Genomic DNA, 17500 nt, shown 5'->3' with positions numbered 1-17500 from the left:
CCAACGCTTGCCCAGAATCCATTCTGGAAATAAAAACAATTACATTATAACTGACAAGGGTATAACTGTATAACTAACACTTTAAGCGGTATATTTCCAAGTGGCTTCACAAGGACCTCTAATAGAAAAACATTTTGCATTAAAATTCCTTTTACAAAAGCTATGTTCAATAGATGTGAAAATCCCAAAAGACTGACTGCACTACTGCTTTATATACAATTACAAAATTTAACTAGTTCAGACAGTCTTAAAATGTATCAAGGTAAAATTTTCCCAAAAATTACAAGAGAAATAATTTCACAATGATGGGATTAGCGCATTAAGTACTTCATTTATATTTTACTTTATTTGCAGTAGAAAAAAAGTAAGTTTGAGCAAGCATGTGTGAGAGTATGTATGCGAGTGTAAAAGTTTCTCTCACTTTGCAATGGAAAAATTTATATAAACTAACCTCTTAGTTCTACAAATATAATATAAGGAGCAAATTACAGCACTAATTTATTTCTTACAAGAAACTAATACAAATTCTAATCTAGGGAGAAAGACACTTCTCAAGATTTGAACTTACAAAGGGATACATAATATCTTTGCATAATGCATTTATTGAAGTGTTGTAAGCTGATGACATTGGACCACATCGGCCTACATCATGGGTAACAGCAGACTTGACATGCCACACATACTCGTCTACATCAGCCAAAAAGTCCTGTGAGAATCGCTCGACGAGCTGAATATAAAATAAAACAAAATTAATTAAGGACAAACCTTTTCATGGCCTGGAGGTTTCCTCATACACTATCCTATATAGAGGGCAAACCAACAGAAAGCACATGATTTTTTTTAAAATTGATAAAAATAACTTTACAGAGGGAAAAGCATAATCAATGATGATACACTATAATTAAGCTTCCTTTACTCACAGAATCTTCTAAACACCCAAATAAAACCTTGTTGTCTGACATGACTTACTAAGCATACTCTCTGTTAATAAGATATTAATGTTCTCTATAACAAAAGGAGTTAACTTCAAATTAAAAATATTGTATTGTACGTGGCAATTTACTGATAACCTATTCCCATTTTTAAAGGAAGAGATAAATTCATATGGACTACCTCAGTCACCTCGCGAGACCCATTTACTCTAAGATAGTGTTGGGCAAATTCAGCTTGGCTGATGAGATCTCCAATGGCTTCTCTTAGGCTGGTTTTGTTGAACTTGAGATGCTCATTAAGACGTGCTGTTGTAGACTTGAGGTTTCTTGTTAGAGAACCAATGGATGATACCCATCGTTGTAATCCCTGTAGGTAGAATAAATATTGTTACATGAGCAGCATTACCGTAAAAAAACATAAAATAGTTTTTTTCATATAAATCCATGTCACTTATAGATGCTATTCACAGCCTTGAAGGCAGGGTTGTCAGGTTGGCCTTTTTCAGGCTAAAAACTTCAAATTTGGCCTTTTAAAAAAAATTGGTTAGCCTTTATCAATATCATAAAAAAAGTTGGCCTTAACCATTTACCCCCAAAGGACGTACTGGTACGTTTCACAAAAGCCATCCCTTTACCCCCATGGACGTACCGGTACGTCCTTGCAAAAATATGCTATAAAAATTTTTTTTTCATATTTTTGATAATTTTTCGAGAAAATTCAGGCATTTTCCAAGAGAATGAGACCAAGCTGACCTCTCTATGACCAAAATTACGGCTGTTAGAGCAATTTGAAAAATAATATACTGCAAAATGTGCTGAGAAAAAAAATAACCCCTTGGGGGTTAAGGGTTGGAAATTTCCAAATAGCCTGAAGGTAAAAGGGTTAAATGCTATACTTTTGGCCTTCTTTTACTAATGTGTTGGCCTTTTAAAGCTGCAGTTGATCTGAAGTTGGCCTGTTCTCACTTAGAAAACCTGGCAACCCTGCTTGAGGGTCCATACATTCCATATTTTCCTCATTAAAAATTTCATTCAAGCAAGCACCGCTTGAATCAAAGTACCATCCACTGTCACTGCTTAGATAACTTGAATGCAAAAGTGAGATTTGAAGAGTTAGAATGGGGGAATTTAGCAAATTATTAATGGGTTTGTAAAAGAAAAAGGTTTTGCCTTATAAAAACTAACTTGTTTTGTCTAACCCCTTCAAAAATATAAAATATAATTAATCATTAGGTACTTTGTCAAGCTCACCAACTATAAAAGCTCAAATCCCCAAAGACCGACTATCATTGTACATAATCTTATATTTTTTATTTCTAAATAGAGGCCAAGCTTCAAATACCCATTTGGATATAGAGTCAATGTATTACTCTATGAATATTTCACCCTTGAATAAAATAAATAACTACTTCTTACTCATTCAGTTTATCAATTGCAATCCCACTTAAAGAGAGTGTGTATTAATAGACTTACCTCCAAGAACAGAGCATCATTCTTAAGCTTAAATGACACCTTATCATAACCAGTAGGAAGTTGATCGGCAGTTTGGTTGAGTAATGCTGCTAATTCCATCAGATCAATGGTCAAAACATTTTTCTCCAACTGCAAGAGATAAATCCATGTAAAAATGTATGCATCTTAGGAATATCACATAATTTAAATAATGAAATATTAATGTAGAGAAAATTGCAATATAAAGAAAAACCTTAAGAATACGAAAACTAAGAATTTCACATCAATGACAGCTTACACTTCATTACACTTACAATATCTGTGTAGTAATCCCAGGTGTCCTTATCTGCTACGGAGGAATTTGCAAGCTCCCACAGCTGCTCCTTTGCGTCCCTTGATAGTATTTCTACATCTGTATCAACACTGATCTGTAGCTTCAACTGATCAATCTGTAAAGAAAAAATAAATTCTTCTAATGTATTTGGATTTTTTTTTCTTTGGATGGATGCACTTAAATGAGCTACAGTATTTATAGTTTTAGCCACATTTTGGTCAGCTTGACCACTGGGTATACACTGAGAAAACAGATAATTTAGGGATTTCACATAAACCACCTAAGATATCCCTTTGGCATAAAGTTCAGAGAATTCCCTGCTAACAAGGTTTTTGTCAAGTCAATTTACCTCTGACTGAAGTACTCTAAAATAAAGTTTATGCCAAGTATTTAGTGTTTTGTGAGTGACTTTGCCAACAATTTCCCTTCTGACCTACTCACTCATGTACGCATGTTCTTCCAGTGAGCATGCTACGAAAGCATTTGCTCTTGTAACCAAAGGAAATTATTATCCTTATTAACTAGCTATGCCACAAACCTCAGAATGTTACAATGGATTCTTATTCGGAAAAAAGAAAACTTATCATCTTTAGAACTAAAAGATCTGAATTGACTTGTGATAAATACTGAATAAGCAACTAAGATCAATGACTCAAAGAGGATTTATACTTTAACTGAAAATATATACAAGAATATTATGTATATAAGAAACCAATTCAAGTACAACTCAGCTTGTGGGCTACTCTTAAATTGGCACTTAATAATATCTTCCTTCTACAATCTTGATAGCTGGTTCATTCACCATACAATAAAAAAAAGGTAACCAATTTTTTTTATAATGTTTTTGTCCATAAGCACAGTAATATGAAAATTTCTAAGTCTTAAATCAAGAATATTTCACTAAACCACAATCTGCATAGATATAAACTTACATGGCAATTTTCATTTGTTTTAATTTGGTCTCTTTTTTTGCAAGTTAGCTAAAATGGGTTCTTTGACTTTTACACAAATCATAAGGTATGAAGAAGATAAATAACTATAAATTTAAAAAGCTTTGACCAACTGCACATAACAATAGAGTATTATAATGGCTATTATTGTACTAATATGTGACTTTTTCCTAAAACAGTAGAATATCACAACCCTTTACACTCATGTCCATGGTCTCGTACAGAATTCCCTTTCATACCTTTTTGTCCAAGTTAAATTCCTTCTTGTAGTGAGGGAGTTCACCAAGCTTGCTGTCTATATGAACCAGGCTTAGCACAGAATACAGACTTTGGTTGGTGTGGCATTTACTGAAAGAAAAAAGAAAATAGGAGTCAAACATTATTATGGTCATTAATAAATACTACAGTAAACAATTTGCTCAAGGCTATAATGCATGTCAAAATTCCTTGTACAATTACCGTGACGCACAAGTACAAGGTAAAATCCAAAATTCTAAGTTTTATCATTCTTAAGCTTTCCATATCAGGATAGTTCAGTTTTCAAATTACTTCATAATACTTTAAAATGATTATAAACATACTCCAACTAAAGTGTAAATATCAGATTAAGAATGAGTTGATATACTGTATTGTACAGTACACAGAAACAATACAGTTAATTTTGTATTCTAACATTCTTACTACCATGGTACACTATATATATATATAAAAAACTAAAACAATTTCCAAAAATTATCAACTAGAAGAAAAGGCAACCATTATAAAAACCCACCTGATTATTTCAGTTATACGTGGAGCCTGACCAGCAGGATAATAATCATCTAGGTTAAAACGTTCCTCTACAACTGAAAAAACTTCTGAGTTTGTGGGGTCGCCCAGCGGATCACAAACCAGAATGTCGCTCACACTCCCAACAACAAACAAAGCTGTTGTTGCTATCATGATCACCGCAGAGAAAAGGAATGTCAGTCCAACACCGCTGTAAGTCATAGAAAAGGATTAATGAGCTTTCCAAACATAGAACGGCTCTCAACACACAGAAACGCAAAAGTTAAAGTGACATAGGGAAACTTAATAGCTTTCATTCAATTCCCTTATATATTAGATGGACAAAATTCAGAGAGAGAGAGAGAGAGAGAGAGAGAGAGAGAGAGAGAGAGAGAGAGAGAGAGAGAGAGAGAGAGAGAGCTGAAATCTTACATATTAAAATAAGTTTCAACAAATGACCAAACTACAGTATAATGGGGGAAACCAGTAAAATAACCTATAAGTAAATAGAAGGTCAGTTCAATTAAATTACTGTACAAAAATGAGAAAAACACCAGTACTGTACTGTAGTTACTGTATATCAATACAGTACATAATAAAGTCTTAAAACAGTACAGAACTATAAACCACTAGATTCTAGTGGTTTATAGTTCTGTACTGTTTTAAGACACTAGAATAGAATATAAATCTATTATTCTGCATAATGTACTAAAGACAGATATACACTTACCACATCAGCCATGAAGCACCAGTTGCCTTGTGGCAGGATGAGGCTTCATCAGGTCGTCGACCACAACAGCCGAACACAACGCCAAGGGTAAAGCACAGTGTAATCACTAAAAGCAATACACATAATTGCATGAAGCCCCAGTACCTGAAAATTTGTAATAAAAGATCTATTTTATCCTTAAAATAAAATAATCAATAAAACTTACTTTACTTTAAGGGCTGCTTTTCTGGTCCTATACAGCAGCGGAACCCTACTCTATACAGGACCTTCAGTCATTTTATCATGTTCATTCCAAGGTATAAACTTACTATAAACAATTAAGAAAAGTATAATAAACATTATCACCATGTAAGAATAGATTACAATTTTGAAACTGCATCAAGTGCTACAAAAAGAAACGTGTGTATTACCTGTACATAGAATATTCATTAATACCATCCTGTATAGACTTTATTGCGGAATAAACTAGCTTAAGATTACTATTGGATGGAGTACCATCATCCATGGGTTGTTGTACATCCACTGGCTGGAGCCAGCGATGGATTTTTTCTGCTGTATCCTCAAGTTGGTCACCTGTAAAGTTTTGATTTCAGTAAGGCAGCTGTTTCCAGTAATTTTCTTTAGATAACACTGAATGTTTAGTTCATGATTATCAGCAATATCTGAATGAAAAGGTTCTTCAAAAAGGAGAACATGTATAAACGTCAAGTTCAAGGTATATACACTATACAGAAAACTAGAAATGAGAATTTCAAAGTCTTACCTGCATCCTCAATTTTTGCTTTAATCTCAGGTATAGATCGTTGTACTTTATTTTGAATCTCTGTTGCTATTGAATCAAATGCCCGCTTGCCTCGCTTGACGACAATTTCTATGTCGTTCTCAATTAGCGCCGTAACTTCGTCTAGTTTTGACTCTACATTTGGAAGCTGAAAATGAAAATGAAAATACAAAACAATGCTTATATGTAAGGCATATAAAAAAATAGATGACATTTTATTATCCAAAGTATTCTCCAAACATTATAGAATTATATACAGTACTGTGCTGTATTTGAAATCTGTCCCTTCTTAAATAAATACTATTCAGTCTCCGTAATTCAATATTTGTATGCAAAATCTAATTAGTTCCAAAGGAAAACCTGCACTTACTTTAATAAGGAACAATATTATTCTCTTCATAATATATAAAGCAAATGACTTAGTCTTTAAAACTATTAATAACTATAATCAACATTTAACAAGACATGATCAATACCTGTAAGTACACCTTGATGATTATCAACCTAAATCTCATTGTAGATATATTTATTTAAGAAACAAAGCAAATAAGCATTTTATTACCAAAACTCTAAACCAATATTATGAATGACCAGCACGTTTCCCATATGGCTTTTTGCTGTAGGAATTTTCACTATGGGACTCTTTTGACGTAAGGGCTTTTTCTGTTAGAAATTTCTGCTCCAAAATGCATATCTAGTAAGATTTATAAATATAGGACTACATCCTGAAGCATCTATTTTGCTTGTCTTTGATAATTTGCTACTTCCATTTATCTATTTTCTTAAATAATTAATTTCATGGACTTTAAAAACTTCAAACCAAGAGAAGTCACTAATTTCATTGACTATACAAGTTACAACCAGTGGTTTTCAAGCAATTAGAATAAGCATTTTCAAGCAGTCCTAAAGTTGTAAATCGGTGGTTTTTAAATGAAACATATTTTCCCTTTTCAAAGGATTTGAGCTCAATTTAGCAACCTTAAACGTTAATGGTTAATTTTGAGAGACCAAATTACGATAATCTCTGTAATAATTTTCCGAGAGCTAATATAACCAAATGGTAGTTTCGTTTAACCAAAAATTTTTCAGAAAAGTAGTTATTTTTAGCATAATATGCACTACCTAATTGACTCTAAATTTAACATATTGGTTAAATGCTTTACACCAATTGTATTTTTCCCTCTTGTGACATTATTCATGGCCTCCAGCTATTCCCACTAGGTTGTAGTCTAACTAGTAATAATAATAACAATTTGAGGAACTAGTTGACAATGTTGATTTTCCTCAAGACCTGACTTTCTATTTCGAAACCATATTACATTGGTGGGGCAAGAGGAAAGAGCCCTCATAGATGAAGAGTTACTCCAGCCTTTTTTTATTGAAATGTTTAATGTTCATGAATGGACCTCGGATAATTTACCAAACGCCAATCCTAGCATAGGTGGTTTCATAACACCTTGCAAAGTTGTCACAAATACCTACTCAAATATATGGCAATTAACCACAATCCAAATAATTAAGTGGGTCTGGCGAGGGCAAAAAGAAATGACCTCAAACTCAGCTATGTCCCTTACAAGAAGGAAAAGCATGATGTTTATTCACAAATATAAAGGCTTGTTACTATGTACAATTCCCAGCATAAAATTCACTAGTTACATCCTATAGCAATGAACTTACATTTTAAACTGAATTTTATTTAATTAATTGTACATATATTTTCCTTTCTAAATATTGCAATGAAATTGCATTCATTCTAAAAGCAAGTTGTAATTTGAATAATGTTTACCTTATATAAATAAGAAAGGAAATATACTTTGGATTTTATAATCCCCTTTTCCAATTACTGGAAATATACTTTATCAATTCTACCGCACAAATTCCTTACATCAAGAAGTCCCTTCGGTGAACATACCTACAGCAAAAATTCCTGAGGTGAAATGCCCTACCGCAAAAAGCCATGCGGCAAAAACTCCTATAATCAATATTATGTATGCCATATATGATTTATGTCATATTACAAGAACTCCATTGAATGAAAAATTGCTGTATGCGGTTTAATGAATATTAATAACAATGTATTGATTTAAAGATATTGTGATACTCAGCTTAAGCATATTCAGTATTTTATATTTGGTAGTCAAACTTCCTTGAGATACAGTACCAGATAGCTCCTCATAAATTCTTTTAGTTAAAAATCCATTACATTTACTTTTGTTTATACAGTATTTTAGATTTTACAGGATCACATACAATAAAAATATTACTCTTGTTGAATAAAAAAAGATCTGGTAAATATAAACTATCAATAAAGATACAGTATACTATTACCTACACATTATGCTTTAAATAAGTTTTCCCCGCTCAAATTGGGCTGCTTAATCTTATCCCTTTTATTAATTCTCTGACATACAGCTAAGTTTTTGAAAGATTAACCCGACACAGTTGCTTTGCCTAGATGCACAGAAGCAGCAAAGATGATCGATTACCACACCACAATAATCATCTATGTATAAGTTACGCAATACCAAAGGATGAGCGAGACAGAACCAAAACATAGGAAATATCTCCTCTTAAAACATTCCTGAATAACTTCCCTATTTAGTATTTTCCCAAGTACTGCAAATGCACAAAACATCCACACTACGAGTTCTAGGTTTGAGTAAGAACAAATCTGTTGGAATTATTTCCCTAAGTCAAATAAAGGGCATTGCATCTAATATGACCCTGGAGACAAAAGTAACAACTTCCCAGTAGGTAAGATTTACAATGCCTCGTCAAGCAGGGACCTGGACATAAACCCTCCCTATGAAATCGATGAGATACAGTGGTCATATTGTTCGACCTAACACCGATACTGCTATTTTTCAGGTCCTAAAAGAACTGGAGCCCCTGTTATAGCATTTTCTTAAATCATCATTCTGATGGTAACCTTTCAACAATTTCATGGCCCATGTTCTTGTAACCTAACTTCTTCTATGGAATAAAGTTCCATTACTAGCAAGTGTAAAACTGTCTTCAAGATGGTCTACAAAGCTATTTCAACGACAAACGAGCCTCAAATGTTCCCCTAATACAGTTATGGTTCCTCCTTGACATCATATAATACACCAACTGGTAGCAAAAGCCCTATGGTTGGTGAGGATCACAAAGATCTGACTTAAGGAGATATGAACTACAAAGAGAAAACAAAAATTTTTTTAGCATCACCTAAAATGCTTGCTTTTACAGTACTAACTTAACTACATCATCTTATAAGTATACAGCAATGAAAACAGTTTGAGAGGGTATTCATGACAACTGCTGTTATTTTCCAAACTTGTTACTCTCCTTGCTAATGACAAAGAAGAAAGTGTCCTGACTCTTTCTGAATTGCTGTATTTTCCATTTAATTGCTCGAAGCAGCTGAGCAGCACCAGTCTTTCCGTAATCAAGGCTTTTCAGAATTTGGTAAAGATGGTGTTTAAAAATCTAAGGTTTCCCCAGAATAGTCTTTCAAGGTTGATTCTTACTATAACCTCTTGCTTTGTTACTGCCTAAGGGTCTCTTTATTTAGTTTTATTATATGACAGCACATGGGTTTGAATTTGTGTAGAAATATAAATACCGAAAGCAGCAATAACAATAATATATAAATTTTATAAACGAATAAATCCAAGAGGAAAAGGGTTATCATATCTGATCTTGGAAAACTTCAGCATAATAAATATATGGCTAACATAATATTGTAATTGTAATAAATATCCCTTACAAATTTGTTCGATTTGTGTAAAACCTTCAAGATGCACTTAGGTATCCTATGGAAATTTTCATAATCAACTTTACTCCATAATAGAAAAAAAAGAAGTAAACAATACAAAATTTTTCCAATATAATATATATGTAAGCAGATAAATAAACACAAACACCAACGGTGCATTCTTGTATAACCAGAAGACATATGGGTAAAATATGTTATGTGATGGTAGTCAGAGAATAAATGATTAACATAATACAGATAGATTTAAATAGCACCATCATAAATATACCACTATTCCTAATAAAATCAACTAAAAAAAGACAAAACTGACTTCAGTAAAACTGAGAAGTTCAAATACCAAAAAGAAAATGCTAAAGATTCACATAGAGGGCCCGGATGAAATACATTTTCCTTCTTTTCCATAAATACTGTACTGTCTTACAAACTTTCTTTAGAACATGATTGTAATATCAGATTCCTTCATCACCCCGTAAACAAGACACTGGAAAAGTACTGTAGTAGTTCTTCAAGTGTTCTTCCGAAAAATTAAATTCTCAACGGAGAATTTTAGATTCAACACAGTACTCAAAATTTCTATAAAAATTCCATATAAAATGTCCCCAGTTCCTTAACAAGTAAGAAATTTCTTCTCACCATTGTCCATGGAGTATTTTTTTGAATACAAAAAATCACAAAAATTACTGCTTTTTAGTAGACTTCCGAATTTTTAAAAAATTATTTCCTTCAATTTTAATCACATACAAAATGGATCAATCTGACATAATGACTGTTAAAGTGACCATAAAATTGTGTTTTTAAAGTTAAAAAAATAAAGGTTTACTAGAACAGTTATTCTATTTCAGCAATTAGATGAAATATAAAACAAAGCTAAAACCTGATAACTTCATATTTTGAAGAATTGACTCAACATTCAGATTCAGTACAGCTTTTAAAAATGGTAGAAAATTTGCATTAACTAACTCGGTGACAAACTGCTATTCTAACAATTAATTTTCACAATAGAAAAGTAGGGACTTCAATCAGATGAAAAGTACCAAAGTACTTCTGACGAGGCTTTAGCATTTTCTTTTTCTTTCCCTTGGCCACTTATTTCCCATGTCTCTGGTATAAGTTACTCATTTGTCAACATGGGGGATAAAGAATGCACAAATAATGGTGTGTTTGTGAAATTCACTATGAAAAGCAATCAAATATTTGGGTAAATTTCCAAAACATTTCTAACACTTCTATCTAAAGAATTGCTATATATTCTATAAATCTTCTCACAAAATTCAATGTCTCATAGAAGCAAAGTAAAACATTATCACAAAAACTAGACTACCCTACGAAAAAATCAGTAACTTGTGAAACAGATACTAAGACATATAATGTTTGATTAGTTAGGTGTTAGATCTCTGGGCCAAATTGTAACCATGATAACATTAGGTATAATACTCAATCAATATTATCCTGAAAACACTTACAAACTCAGTTATGCTTTGGGATTTACAACGTGAAGAAACCAAAGACTTGTTAATGATAATGATAAAATGATTTACAGTTAATTATAGAGAATTTTTTTTCATATAAAGAATAACTTCCGATCATTGTGAAAACATCATTTGCTATGTTATTTATTTTATTTATTCCATTGATGGAAAAACATTTGGTCCTTCATCAAGACCAACCCTTTAAGGCATGGTTAGTAAATAAATAAAAGAAAAAGTCTATATATGACCAATAAATAATGAAATGAAAACACTTGGATTAAATTGGTAAGACAGTACAAGATCTTACAGTTCAATCTTTATGAAAAGGGCCTTGCAATAAGAGGGAAGGAAATCAGACGTTTCATACACGCCAAAATAATAGCATTGAATACATTAACACTTGAGGCAAAGAGTATCAAAAACTGTAGAAACCAGATGAAGACAATGTTCAATATAAACTTTATTTACCATTCATCAGTTATCTGCCATCTGAATTTACAAAAATGCTGCCACTTTAAATGAGATGTGAAAGCTTGGTAAAAAAAAGAAAAAAAAAAAAAGTACGCTTATATCTCATAAGCAACAAAAAATTTCCTACTAGCACTATCGGTATATCTAGCTATCCTACAACAAGTCTACAAGTAGGACAAGGAAACAATCACATAAAGCCCTAACAGCTTCACGAACACAAGAAAGCATTTCAATGAATATTCTAATGCTAACAGCAAAAGGATATTCTGTCATTCATAAAAACTCCATTTCACGTTTGCTTGCGTATTTAGGATTAAAATTGATTGCTCTGTTCTACGGCAATTTTTGGTATTAAGGTTTGCTCATGTTACTTAAACAATTTGAACACCATCTTTATATGAATGTTATATAGGACTCGTTAAATTCTTCCATTGCACTAAGAAAACTCTTGGCATGATGATAATTAAGAGAAAATGTGTACAAAAGGGAGCTTTAACTGCACTCAAATCTTATTAACATAAATAACTGCATTATGTTACACATTCATAACAAGGATAACCAATTAAGTCTTGAGTAAACATAAAAGTACCACACATCCTGTACAAGTTATATCAGAGGGCTCTGTATGTGCTACACCATTAGTTTTTTTTCTTTAAACTAGCTTCTAAATTTGTGATATATTGGTTTATATAATTTTGCATAAAATAGAGCAAGACTTTTTAAAATCATAAGCAATTATGTACCTATCTCCAGTAAACAGATGTCATCTGAAATGTATCTTCTAGTTTCCTTAAGAAACGTGCACTATTTCTATTCTAACAAATTCCTTCAAATATATTTCACTGTACTCTGAATGAAGAGATTATCCAATAACATCCAAAATATAAAAATAACTATAATATTTAATGGTTATAACTGTCAAGTGGTTAAAGTAATTATAAACCCAGTTTGTCAACATCCAACTTGGATGAAACGGAAACTTTCAACTTAACCTTGGTCAAGAGCGAACTCTTTACAGCTGTATATACATCTCCTAGTCGAAAGTGTTGTCAAGTACCTATACCATCCAACAAAGATCAGAAAACGAAAAATGTACTCAGGAAAGCTAGCTAATAAACTTGGTGCCTCACAAAAATCTGACAAGATAATATTCTGCTATAACAACAATCCTAGTCTTTCTTTGAAATAGAAGTCAAGAACAAATGTAACTGTAGTAAAAGTGTAATATCATCCAATGTTACTCATATTCAAAATTATCTTAAAAATTAGAATAGATTCAATGGCAAATGGATAATAATGAAAACGTTATAAAGGATAGCCTTATAGAATACACCAAACCATAAATTGGTGGATGCCTAAAGGACCCTAATCATGTGAATACTGTATTACGATTTAATATACCTGTACTAGTGATGTAGAACTTACTAGTCATTAAAGAAAAACTAGGAAACAGTAGTATCATAAGGTTTTGGTTGTCACATGTTTTTGACAGCACTAGTCTCTTGATCAGTTTAGTTATTTAACATTGGGCGAGGTCATCATTTCAATAAGTAACAATCACTATACATTTGAAGTCTTTGACACTTAACTGCCATTAACATTACTGAAACTAGTGTCCAATCTCGGAAGAATGGTGGAAGTTCTAGAAAAACATACTCACTTAATAAATAAAGAGGAAAATCCTCATCAAAAGAAAAGTACTGAGGATTTAAAGAATTCACAAGTCATTAAGATGGGAAAATGCGAAGTTATATTTATGATAAAATTACTGTACTTTGTAAATGGCATAAAATCCCTTTTCTTTACCTCAAAGTAAAACCACATCACTTCTGGTTATAATGAATAGCCTGGCTAATGAACAAGAACACTATCTAAAAAAAAAAAGTTATGTGAGATAATTATCTTAAATTATCTTCATAAAATTAGAAATAAGTTTTCTAAAATTTGAAATAGCATTAGAGAAAATACACAATTAAATCTTTATGAAATAATGTAATTTCTCTATTTCGGTAATACAGTTCAGGTATCAATCTGTAAAATCTGAAATATTACAGGAACCAAACATTATCGATAGAAAATAACTGCCTTTCTTAAGCAAATTAAACTATAGGATGAGTTGGCAATATGGAATAATTACAACTCGGATACCTTTACAAAAAGACTTCTTTTACATAAAAACATATTGAATCAGGTAGAGCTGTCAATCAGAATCTGCTGTCTTTTCAATTTCCTTAAAAAATAAACCATTTTTCTTTAGACATAGATTTCAGTGGGACAAACCCTGAGGCCCTTCTATCAGACGAGTCATATTTTCAGAATGGCTGTCTTTCATGTACAGTGTCTTAACCATTTGCTATGATAGTCAAAAGGACACAAATGCCTAAAATATGTAATAAATAGGGAAGCGAACAGAGAAAATGGAGATGAGAAATATAAAGCTTCTAGGGTATGGACTTAAAGGTTGCTTTTGGGATAAAAATCAAAGATAGTTTACAAACAACTTCGACAATTGTGTGTAAAATTGATCTGCAATACATTTCATCAATAGGGAACAAATTTTCTTAAGGATCTTTCAAGTACCATATTTAATAACAGCTTTAGTTAAAGCTGTATCTATCTGAAAGCTTTTCAATCTAAAAGTTATAAACAAACCAGCTTCATTATTTTGAGACTTTTGTGGCAACTAATTTCTGACCGTGATCTTATTAGGCATTCTACACAATGCTAAACCATATCAAAGCAAATACTTTGCTCCATAAGGAATGCATAATCTAATTATTTGTATAATACAAAGTAAATAATCCACGATCAACCTACAGTATCATTAACATACTGTACTTTATATCATTCTTCCCATAATTACAGTAATCATTTTTATCATTATCATCATAATTATGATTAAATCTTCATCGTAAAGTAACGATGTGACAACTGATCTTTTGTCCTCAAATGTATAAAACCGACACAAAATAAAAACACCTTCGGATATAATATCCAAATAATCTAGGCTAACAATATCCAGTCATCAAAAACTTTAACTTCTGGCCCAGAGAACTAAACAGAGATTAGCAAATAAGCATATTTACATATAAGAGGAATTCCCATTGCAGTCTTAAGGAATATCTAAACTACTTGTATCTGTATTTGTATACATTACAAAATGATGTAATGGAAAATAAATCAAGAAAACTGCTATATACTCTACTTTGTGGACAGGCTGTCCTTGAGGGGAAAAACAAACTTAAAAAATGACACTGTAAACAGTGAAGATTCCTTAATAACAGAAGATGCAGACCATCATACGGAAAGCTTTCTCAACTACTCTACAGCCCAACATGCAGAATCTTAACATATAATGTCACTTTCATGCAAGTTTCTGTCATGCAGTTCATATTAGTATACAGTAAACACTTTCCCGAACTAGTCAAATTTCAAAGTTATTCCTCATGCAATTTCAATCGAGATGTAAACTGTCTCTTTCGATCTACTTCTCATGAAAAGAGAATTTGTCTCAAAGCTTTTTTTTATTTAATATTAAGTCTATTCAATCTTGTGGATTATACATCATGCTGTCCAAGTTACCTGAGGCAAAACATCGGTCTCCAGATACTGTGAGGAAGGAACCACACGTGTTAGTGCCATTACCTGAATCACCCATTTTAGGTGTGCCAGCAATCTTCCTCACTGGTTTAAAACTGCTACAGTTATCATCATCATTTCTTCTAGGAGAAGCTCTAACAGGAATGTTAATAATCTTAAAATTGTAAATAACTAGGATAAAATACAGTGCTAAAAACTAGGAACTATCATGATTAATTAGAAAGCTTTGCTGGCACAGTCTCGTTAAAGCCTTGTCCCATATCTTAACTCTGGTTACATGTTGATACATAAACAATACTTTATTAGTTGTTTGGTGCTACACCACCTAACTTTATTAATGAGTATTAATATCAAACTGGCATCTATGACTAGGGACTATGTTTCTTTGGGTCAGGGGGTGCCTTAAAGCAAGTCTTTAGTTGAAAGCATCTCAAGTGAGCTCTGACGTAACAAAAAATCTTTTGGGTCGGAAATAATTGCACGAAACATTTGCCTGCTCCGTGTAATTCTGGCGCCCCCAAAAACTCTCTGTTTACTATGGAATACAGCAGTATACATTACATGAAACTTAACTTACAGTGATAAAGAGCTAGGGTAATACAATGAATAATCCCCAATCAAACATAAGTAATGGCAAAGCCAATTAAGATCATGGAAGAACAGCCAATCCTTAAAGTCTAAAAGTTGTATATGCAAGAGCATATTTGGGATATTAGCACCTGTAAAATTACTGTGTGATCTTAGCCATACGAGGTTTTAAAACTTTAAGTTTTCTCTGCGTGTGATTCCAAATTCACTTGATGCTCGTGTAATGCAACACTGACCATAAAATATAAACAATAATCCATCCATGCCTTTTTATAAAAGACTCATATTCCTAGTTGATTAATACTGGTCTAGGACTATACTAATGAGCTTTTCTTGCAATTAGAGTTCATACCACAAACAATGATTTCATGTTCTTTAATTCACGTTAATCATCTCCCACAGACTCTCTTGTTAATTGTGTTAATTACACGAAAGACTGCCTATATCATTAGTCTCAATATTCACTCCATGTCAATTGTTGGTACTTCTGAAACAAGCTCTTCACTACAAAACTAAACAGCATTTGTTAAAACCATCTTTCCATGACATAATAATCAAGTCCCACGTCTGCCAAGCCATGCCAACTACATACCCGATCAAAGTCATTGTTGATGGCTAGCTTATCTGCGTATTTGGTAATGAGCTCTCGGCAGTCCGGCAGGGATTCACATGATTCTTGCAGTTCGCGTAGTCGACGGGCAACGTCCCCCAAGCCTGGAATGTATTTGTGTCTTAATATGCAACTTAATCAATAAAACTACATTTTGCTATAGTCCATTTCTTTTAGCGATGCATATTTGCACCGACTCGCGGCGGTGCCCTTTTAGCTCGGAAAAGTTTCCGGATCGCTGATTGGTTGGACAAGATAATTCTAACCAATCAGCGATCAGGAAACTTTTCCGAGCTAAAAGGGCACCGCCGCGAGTCGGTGCAAATATGCATCGCTAAAAGAAATGGACTATAGTATATATAACTTCGTGCGTTCCTTGTATGACAATTATGCACTTACTTAGACCATAAAAAATAATGCAATTTATCTAAGATCTGATTAACTTTGCCTAACAGATATACCAGTCCTGTATATGGTAGTGTTAACATTAAAATACCAAAATTAAATCCCTTCAATGCATCTAATAAAAAAGGGTTCTGATATATGATGCAACTTCCCTTGTATAGATGAAATCATTCATTTTAATAAACAAAAATAAGGTTTCTTTTTCAAAGGCATTTCTCTAAAACAATTACCCACAACCAACATAAAATTTCCCTTAATCATAACGCCAACCAATATCTGAATAGAATAGCAAATCTCCTAATTTCACGAAAATTACAATCATTTATACCTGCCTAAGCATATTGTATGTCATTACTAAAACAAACTCCTGGAATAAATTTGCATTTTACGTGGGATTCCACTTTTTTTTCAAATGGCAAAATTAAACACCTACAACACTCGTGTTTATTTATAAGAGAACTGTTACCAATCTTTCTCTAGGCTCAAAATCTTTGAAAGAAAAGAATCCCCTTCAAAGATCTCACGACAAAACACGACCCCCTTGCCCTACCGCTTTGCAGATTCGACGTTTGGTCCTGCAGTTGGAGCGTGGTGTTCTTGATGGCCCAAAGGTCTTGCTTGATGGCTGACAGACTGGTAGCTATGGCCGTGAG

General features: G+C 32.7%; 1 protein-coding gene across 1 annotated transcript in view; it reads right to left on the bottom strand.

The window, feature by feature from the left end:
- LOC137627352 (prominin-1-like) overlaps positions 1-17500 on the bottom strand; it is a 72326-nt gene that overhangs the window by 35939 nt on the left and 18887 nt on the right. Inside the window, exons 5-17 of the mRNA XM_068358437.1 lie at positions 17398-17500; positions 16425-16546; positions 15227-15253; positions 5930-6095; positions 5577-5739; positions 5167-5310; positions 4441-4647; positions 3908-4016; positions 2699-2833; positions 2406-2534; positions 1114-1299; positions 569-727; positions 1-23 (exon numbers count right to left, since the gene is read on the bottom strand). The exon at positions 1-23 is cut by the window's left edge and continues 99 nt beyond it; the exon at positions 17398-17500 is cut by the window's right edge and continues 62 nt beyond it. Of these exons, the coding sequence (XP_068214538.1) occupies positions 1-23; positions 569-727; positions 1114-1299; positions 2406-2534; positions 2699-2833; positions 3908-4016; positions 4441-4647; positions 5167-5310; positions 5577-5739; positions 5930-6095; positions 15227-15253; positions 16425-16546; positions 17398-17500 (1673 nt within the window). The remainder of the gene's footprint in view (positions 24-568; positions 728-1113; positions 1300-2405; positions 2535-2698; positions 2834-3907; positions 4017-4440; positions 4648-5166; positions 5311-5576; positions 5740-5929; positions 6096-15226; positions 15254-16424; positions 16547-17397) is intronic.

The sequence above is a fragment of the Palaemon carinicauda genome, chromosome 35 (genome assembly GCF_036898095.1).
Source record: "Palaemon carinicauda isolate YSFRI2023 chromosome 35, ASM3689809v2, whole genome shotgun sequence".
Classification (NCBI taxonomy): Eukaryota; Metazoa; Arthropoda; class Malacostraca; order Decapoda; family Palaemonidae; genus Palaemon; species Palaemon carinicauda.
The sequence above is the reverse complement of the archived record's forward strand: the minus strand, read 5'-3'. Positions and strand labels throughout refer to the sequence as shown.